Source organism: Sinocyclocheilus rhinocerous, unplaced genomic scaffold (genome assembly GCF_001515625.1).
Source record: "Sinocyclocheilus rhinocerous isolate Xijiao unplaced genomic scaffold, SAMN03320098_v1.1 scaffold677, whole genome shotgun sequence".
Lineage (NCBI taxonomy): Eukaryota > Metazoa > Chordata > Actinopteri > Cypriniformes > Cyprinidae > Sinocyclocheilus > Sinocyclocheilus rhinocerous.
In genome coordinates, this window is record NW_015633185.1 from 487,255 (window position 1) to 495,726 (window position 8,472).

An 8,472-nucleotide genomic window follows, 5' to 3' on the forward strand; every position below is an offset into this window, starting at 1 on the left:
TTGTAGGTGGGGGGAGTGAATGTACAGCGCTCTCTTCCACCTTCAATACCACGACTGAGGTGCCCTTGAGCAAGGCACCGAACCCCCAACTGCTCCCCGGGCGCCGCAGCATAAATGGGTGTGTGTTCACGGTGTGTGTGTGTGCACTTTGGATGGGTTAAATGCAGAGCACTAATTCCAAGTATGGGTCACCATACTTGGCCACGTGTCACTTCACTTCTTCATCACTTCTTAGAGGCGGTTGAGCCAATCACAACACACTGGGCTAGCAAACCAATCAGAGCCCATAGCCTATTTCTGAGGGAGGGGCTTCATAAAAGAAGGAAATGATCAGCCCCTTTCTCAGAGAAGGGACAGAGTGGTGTGGAATAAAGGTAAATTATGTGAAAAATAATGTTTTTTATAAAACGAAGCATTAACACATGTTAGACAGCACCCCATAAACACAATCAAGCCTAGAAAAAAAACCAGTGAACCACCCCTTTAAAACTAGACACTTCAAGCTTTCCATAGATATGCTTCTCGTGTCTGTGTGTGAAGTATTCGCTGAGTTTTGGTTCATTTTATTGATGCGTTTCAGAAAGAAGTTCGTGGAGACGGAGACGGCTGAAAGCGCACCCTGTTTATTTTCTTTATTTTACAAAAGCACAATCTTTTGTTGATATTGTGAGTGTACACAAATAAAAGTAGACCCTTCACAGATTCAAATGATGTATTACACTTATATGTATGATCAAAAATGGTGGAGCATTTTAAGTTCTTTTCGCTGTTATCAGGAAAAAATGCAAGTGATCGCACTGGTGCCTCCGTTTAAAAGGCATATAAATATTTATATTTATATTTAACACTACATTTGTAAAGCAAGTAACGTAATTATATTGACTTTAGTAACTGTAATCAAATTACACAAATTTAAAATGTAATGCATTACATTACTGCGTTACCAGAAAAAATCATTAGATTACAGTAACGCGTTATACCCAACTCTGCTTATGAGCATGCAAGACGGGATTGCACTTACTTTTGCATTTTGCCTTCAATTGTCTGTAGAGTTCAATTGCTCTTTCTTGCCTGTGATGAGACATGATTTCAATACAAAAGGTTCAAGATGGTAGAGGCATCTATGCTGAGAAAGTTCACACAGCATCACTGAAAGAATGAACTTACAGTTGCTCCATGACGTCTCCTTGTCGACGAGCATAAGGACTTCTCTGAAGCTCAACAATTTCTGAGTGCAAAGCCATTATTTCCTCATCCAGATGGCCGATCTCTGCCACCTTTAAAAGCAAACAGAGCCTGTAAGTTGTTGCTAAAACAATGCCATCCCACATGGCAATAAATTGACATGCACTACTGCTCAAAAAATTTTTTTGAAAGAAATTAAAACTTTTAATCAGCAAAGATGCTAGTGTCAATAAAGACATTTACAATGTTACAAAATAATTTTATTTCAAATAAATGTATTAAAGAATCCTGGAAAAAAAAGTTTCCATAAAATATTATATTATTAAACACCTTTTCACAATATTCATAATATGAAATGTTTTGCGCACCAAGATCAGCATATTAGAATGATTTCTGAAGAATCATGTGATCCTGAAGACTGGATTAATGACTGCTGAAAATTTAGATTTGCCATCACAGGAATAAATAACATTTTAAATTAGATCAAAAATAGAAAACATTTATTTTAAATTGTAATATTTCAAAATATTACTGCTGTTACTGTATTTCAATTAAATAAATACAGCTTTGATGAGCATAAGAGAGTTCTTTAAAAAAAACACAGAAAAAATTCTTTCTGACCCCAAACATTTGAACGATAGTGTACTACATTTCTATGATGTGACATGAAGAATACTAAAGGTGATGATACACGGGACATGTAGTTGCGCAATGTTGCCAAGCGATGTTGTTTGGGCACTTTCCCATTAAGAATGGGCAACAAATTTCTATCTGGATTGGTCGTGGGCCCTGTGTCTCACCTGGTTGCCCATTGATGGCAAGACTGCTCAGCAACATTGCTCAAAAAGTTGCCCCATGTCTCATCACATTTGGATGAGCAGTTAGGTTTCACAACAAATGCATATCATTTATCCACTTCACCTGTACAAACGCAGCAGCCTTCTCTTCATTTTCCTGCCAAGCCTTCAGCATCTTTTCAGAGGCTTCAGAAAGAAAAAGGTTGTTTTAGATTATTATTACTAATGCAATATTTGACTATTCAAGGAATTTAAGCACAATAAAACGTACATATGCCGTACTGCATCTGATCACTGTACTTCTCCAAGTCGTACTGTATGCTGCTCTTAAAAAAGTAAAGCTTTGCTTTGAGCTGCTGTGAAAAGGAGAACATCATGTTCTTATATCTTGTAAGGTTGGTGTTGTAGCGGAGAAGGCTCAACCTAAAGACACACAAACCGAAATAAACATTGAATTTTGAGCAGGGAAAGTCCCAAAACACAAGCTATATACATTAATTAGCATGGTAATATAAAGCACGTACATGGCTGCACGTTGGCCCTGGAAGAGGCGGCTGTAGTCTTCTCTGAGGCCACAAATGTAGCTCACCGCCTCACCCCAAACCTTTTTGAGGGTACTCAGAGGGAGCTGAGTTTTGGTTTCCCGCACTTAAACAGAAAAATGAAATGGGTGGAGAATTTAAAGTTCTTTGGGAAACAACTTGGAAAAAAAAACTGAATAAACATTAATCCAAAGTAGAAAGTACAACCTCCCTCAAGCATATTTAAATGAACAAACTATCCATAGAAATGGCACATTAATCATTCAATTCTTACCGATAAAGTTCACACTCTCAGGAAGTGTTCTAGCTGTTAGAGGTCCTGAGTACTTGGTCAAACTCTTGTCAAACAGATATACAATGTAGCTGTCCCATCCCCTCTGAAAATTAAAATAAAAAGGGTAATAAATTGCTGCTGATTTACCAAAATGTACTTTTAGAGAATGAGAACACATTCAAGAGGCCAAAAAATACTTACTACTCCATCTAACACACACTGTGCAGCAGGTTTCCTGGGATCTAACATGACTCCTGTTTCCTGCAGAAGCTCTTGATTCAAAAGTTCGATTTTGGTCTCGGTCTCAATCCTCTGTTGCAGAGAGTGAAGCCCTTCATCTGGGCTAAGCAGAAATGAGTGAACCTGGGTCGTAGTCATGTTTAAGATGTGCACAACCTACAAAATAAATCATGCTTCAGCTCATTTTTCTGCCTATCTTTGCCTATTTTGCATTATTACAGAAGAAAACTGATTGCCCAATGATGTAACATTCTAATGAAATGATGCAATAATGCCAATGTCAAACCTTCATGTTCAGTATTTGATCTAAAAGAGCAAAGCATTGGGGCTGTTTTGCGTCTGGATTCAATCCTCCTCCCCTCTGTACTGGATCCCACTTGAGCATCAGCTGTAGCAGCCCCTCCAAGGGCTCCAGTAGTGTCCTGCAGTACCAAAAGCAACTAGTCAACTCAAGAGACCCAGAAAAATAAAATAGTAACAAAAATTATGGCGCAAGAAATGCAAGGTCTTTTGGTCTGTATAAAGGCTACCTGCTCAGATTGTTCGGGTATGGAAGGTGGGTGGAAAAGCGGACCTCGCCATTCATGTCTTCTACAGCCATTATGTCCTTAGCACCTTTGTTTCGCACTTTGCTTGTCCTAATAATAAAAAAAAAGCAAATATGTTGTCATTTGACTGTTTGAATGTATTCCTTGTGAAGGTAAGATAAAAGCATTGTGACCTAATTAATATGTAGGTTATCAGGACACGTACCACTGCACAGGCTGGAGATTGTGAAGAAATGGCCGAAATCCACAGCAGCACTCAAAGATCATGGTGCCAAAGCTCCAATAGTCCACAGTGACTGTGTACGACTTGCCTTCAAACAGCTCTGGAGCCTGAAACAAACAAGATGTCACATGACCCTTCAGAAATCATTCTAATATGCTGATATGGTGCTTAAGAAACATTTCTTATTATTATCAATGTTGAAAACAATTGTTCTGCTTAGTATTTTTGTAGAAACCATAATAAATTTTTTCTGGATTCTTCAATGAATAGAAAGTTCAACAGAACAGCAGGTATATAAAATATACTTTTTTGTTGTAACATTATAAATGTTTTTACTGTCACTTTTGTTGAATTTAAAGGGATAGTTCACCCAGAAATAGAACAATTCTGTCATCATTTACTCAACCTCAAGTTGACAGTAGCCACGGACTTCCATAGTATGGAAAAAAACACTATGGAGGTCTATGACTACTGTCAACTAATGTTACCAACATTCATCAAAATAAACAAGTAGAGGGTGAGTAAATGATTACAGCAATTTAATGTGTGTGTGAACTATTAATTTAATGCATCATTACTAAAGAAAAGTATTCATTAATTTCAACAATAAAAACTTTGTACTGACCCCAAAATTTCAAATGGTAGTGTATGTTGACTTATTGTGATAATTGCCTTTTCATATCGCTGATGAATGCAGACATACCAGATATTGTAAAGTCCCCACAAATGAAGTACATAGGCTCCCCTGGTCTAGGTCTTTGGCATAGCCAAGGTCGATTATCTTGTGGACGAGCTGCATAAACATCAAAAAACGTTTGGTTGGAAAAAGTATGTCTACATAACAAGAATCAAACTACTGAAAAGAAAATACCTTTCCATTGATATCTTGTAGCACAATATTCTCTGGCTTGAGATCTCGGTGAATGATCTTATTCTCATGGAGGTACTGGATTCCAGAACCTGTTGAATATAAAACATGCTGTTTTATTTACCACCCTTAGCGATCGACAATAGAAGTACTAATAACAGTTTTAAAAAGGCACATTACCAACATCATTGAGTAGAGCCAACACCTCACTCTCTTTTAACCCACAACAATTTTCTGGTTTGCAGAGTAACTACAAGATGCAATACAAAGAACAGAAATTAGTTAGTAAAAATGTCAACAGAGGGCACATGAGACATGATGCAAAGAAAAGGCCCCTGTCACACTCACACACACACACACACACACACCTTTCGAAGGTCTCCCTTGGAACAGTATTCCATAGCTAAAAGCGGTAAATCATTCAAGGCAATGTGCATCATCTCCTCGGGTACATCCTTTGCGGTCACCACATTAAGGTGCTTCATCCTGACAAGTTGGAAAAAAGATGACCAAAAAAAACAAAAAACATGGTTAATTATGTATGTATACATAAAATAAATAAAATATTTACATGAAACATGTTTTAATAACAACATATTGTGAACAATATAAAAAAAAAAGTCAAACATTTGATTGCCATAGATTTACACACTTTTTCATAATCTGGATCTCTCGACTCCACCTGACTTTGTTTTTTGCATTAAGTTCAAGGCGACAGAGCTTCACAGCAATTTTTTCTGAGGTTTCCTGCAAGATATTACAGTATTAAGAAACTACCATTTTCTTTGTCTTTACATCTAAGCAAAGGAAACAAAATATTTTCACATCAACAGTAGTTAAGAGTAACATCAAAGGCAGAGCAATACCTCATTCTGATAAAGGTAGACATGTCCAAATCCTCCTGTCCCCAGCCTCTCCTTCATAAGCCATGACCCACAGAGCTGATTCTGTCTGAAAGGAGGTTTCTCCATCTGCACACAGCAGTAATACACCTCATCAGACATTTATAATGGCTGCTTTCAACACTATGACAGCTACTCGTGCTTGATTAAGATGTAGGCCTTAAATAGAGACTTCTATACTGTAGATAGCATAGATGATGGTTCATAAGCGAAACCTTTAATTTCTGACATACTATTTACTTAGATATGGTGACACAGCTAGCAGGCGAGCTAATCCAAAGTGTCAGCCGGTAGTGACTTACCTTGCGTCAGTTTGCGTTTCTAACTTGCATGAACCGACCACATCTGATGTGGAAAACTGTGGGACCTGTCAAACGAACGTATTAATCCATAGCAAACAACAAAGCTATTCATTTCATCCTTAAACGAGTCGGATGTCAGATTTGCTAACTGGCTAGCTAGCTACGCGTAAACAACTCGATGTGTTGAACTGTTAGCCTGCAGTCTTACAAGCCCCCAAATGTCAGCTTTCCATAACACCAGGCACGGTAAAACGAGGACCAGAGAGCACCTGAAAATCAAAACAACTAAATCCTGCTGCCCTAAAATGCTGATTGGATACAGTAGCGCTGACTGGCGCACTTGTGTGATAACTGTTGTTGACGGCGGCCACGCCAGTCAGCTGCTACTCCAGTCAAAAGCGAAACAATGTCAGCGCATGCGCGGTGCGTTAGGAGCCGCCTGGGTTTCATCAGCGCTGATCTAGGATCAGTTGGTCATGGCCCATGCCATATAACGAAAGCTAAAACAAGGTTCGTGGTGCTGATCTCAAGTCAGCGTAGTCAGCGAGGACCTTGAGAAAATGGTACCCGTTGGTTGTGAAAGTAACTCCTGTGACGCAAATTTGTTCGTTCTATACGAATCATTGGATAAACAATTCATAAAAAGTCAAATAAAATAAGAGAAAATGTAATTACGATAGATAGATAGATAGATAGATAGATAGATAGATAGATGCTGCTTCCACCATTTTTGTATGACTTGTTTATGAATGTTTTGAAAACGTGAAAAAAGCTTTCTAGGAATTTCTTAGGCTATATCTCTTTTTACAGTGAAGAGAGAAGTGAAATGTGTCTCCGCCTCATAGGGTTACAGTGACAATACTTTCTTAGGAAAGTTTGTCTGTGTCTTTTTTAAGACTATGATCTCTCTCGCTCTACTTTGTATCTTTGACAGTGAAGAGATAGGCTATTCTGACACTTTACTTTGTATTTATAGGCCTGATAACATTCCAGTTTATTTAGATTTTTACTCAAGTTTATCTAATGAACAAAATATGCATTTAGTAGCTTTTATGATTTCATTTATTCTGATTTGGTTTTGCTCATCAGTACTGCTCTAAATCGGATGTTTGTTAGATGTTAAGTGACAGACGAGACTGTGCTTGATTCAAACTGCAGCCTTGCCTCACTACACACTTTTGAGTATGAATAATTCTGTTATTTTATTTATGTTCTTTTATTAATTTTTATTCTTCACAAGAAGCTTTCTAGGAATTTCTTTCTTATATTAGTGTCTGCTACGTTTCTACCGGTTCTCAATTACAGGGATGGAGTTTATCAGCATGCCCCTCTTACTCTTACCTTCTTCTCTCCTCCTTGGATGCTTTGTAACATGGTGCTCTGAAATTTATAACCGATTGTAAATTTTCAACTCATCATTGTGAATTATATAAAAGAGTTGCATGGCCTTCTTTGAGTTTTTGGAGAAAAATGCATTGGCATCTGTTGATATATAAGGCAATTTTGGGTCATTTTGCCAACTTATCTCTGTTGTCTCATACAAAGAACTTTGTTTGAAAATTATTCATCATTACGTTCTTTTTTTTTTTTTTTTATGTCAAGGAAGTCAAAAGATGCAATACAAAATTCTGAGAGAATAAAGAAATGAGTTACAATCAAATCAGCTGACTTCCTGTGCCATTCAGTATACATTTTTGTAATGCTTACAGAACCTGAATGAAATACAATGAGGAAATAAAAGGGAAAAAGAAGAGTGAACAGAACCACCAAAAAGAGAAAGAAAAGCAAAAAAAACTAAACAAAAAAAACAACCCGCAGGGTAAAGTACAGTGTAATGGTGACCATGCATAGTTACATTAAATTTACAATACTGAGATATGATTATATCTATTTTAACATTGCTAATTCTCAGAGTCCAAAAATCATTTCCACATGCTCCATAAAATAGCCCCCTTTTGCTTTTTTAATTTTAAAGAAAAAGTAAGGGTTTCCATCTTACATATTTCAATTACAATTGCTTTCCATTCTTCTAGAGTGGGAGGATTAAGTTGAAGCCATTTACGAGTTCATTACGTTCTTAATCAAATTATAATCTTTGTGTGCCCCTAGTCAGAACTGAGCTTGGTAAAACCTCTTTTAAATATGCCGCCACTTCAGATTGGAATCTCCTCCAAAAGTAGATGAAGTTACAAAACTTGGTGTCTTATAATTAATTTAAGTCTTTATTATGTAATCTAGAGAGCAACTTAATGGTGTGTAATTGTTTTTAACCGGTTATATGTTTGGTTTTTGTAATGTATGTTGTAACTATGTTGATTATTTGTATATGCAAACTATAGCTGCCTATCTTGGCCAGGACACTCCTGGAAAAGAGATTTTAATCTCAGTGAGTCTTTTCCTGTTTGAAAAAAAGGTAATGATGACATTCGTGGTTCATAGATGTGTTTTTGTTGTGCATTTTACCCCAGATTCCCAGATTACCTTTAAAGGGGTCATGATGCAATTTCAAGTTTTCCTTTCTCTTTGGAGTGTTACAAGCTGTTCGTGAATAGATAAGATCCCTGAAGTTGCAAAGACTAAAGTCTCAAACC

The 8,472-nt window shown here is 37.2% G+C and overlaps 1 protein-coding gene across 2 annotated transcripts in view; it reads right to left on the minus strand.

Moving 5' to 3' along the window:
- Positions 1 to 8,472, minus strand: part of LOC107743510 (inhibitor of nuclear factor kappa-B kinase subunit alpha-like) — a 28,480-nt gene that overhangs the window by 4,742 nt on the left and 15,266 nt on the right. Inside the window, exons 1-17 of one of the 2 annotated variants that reach the window (XM_016556750.1) lie at positions 5,882 to 6,267; positions 5,544 to 5,648; positions 5,330 to 5,424; positions 5,046 to 5,163; positions 4,858 to 4,927; positions 4,681 to 4,769; positions 4,513 to 4,602; positions 3,792 to 3,916; positions 3,569 to 3,676; positions 3,325 to 3,460; positions 3,000 to 3,194; positions 2,799 to 2,901; positions 2,507 to 2,630; positions 2,254 to 2,405; positions 2,107 to 2,168; positions 1,168 to 1,277; positions 1,022 to 1,071 (exon numbers count right to left, since the gene is read on the minus strand). In XM_016556750.1, coding sequence (XP_016412236.1) covers positions 1,022 to 1,071; positions 1,168 to 1,277; positions 2,107 to 2,168; positions 2,254 to 2,405; positions 2,507 to 2,630; positions 2,799 to 2,901; positions 3,000 to 3,194; positions 3,325 to 3,460; positions 3,569 to 3,676; positions 3,792 to 3,916; positions 4,513 to 4,602; positions 4,681 to 4,769; positions 4,858 to 4,927; positions 5,046 to 5,163; positions 5,330 to 5,424; positions 5,544 to 5,648 — 1,732 coding nt within the window. In that variant the 5' untranslated portion in view covers positions 5,882 to 6,267. Of the gene's footprint in view, positions 1 to 1,021; positions 1,072 to 1,167; positions 1,278 to 2,106; positions 2,169 to 2,253; positions 2,406 to 2,506; positions 2,631 to 2,798; positions 2,902 to 2,999; positions 3,195 to 3,324; positions 3,461 to 3,568; positions 3,677 to 3,791; positions 3,917 to 4,512; positions 4,603 to 4,680; positions 4,770 to 4,857; positions 4,928 to 5,045; positions 5,164 to 5,329; positions 5,425 to 5,543; positions 5,649 to 5,881; positions 6,268 to 8,472 lie in introns of those variants that run through there. The other variant, XM_016556749.1, reaches the window with a different exon arrangement.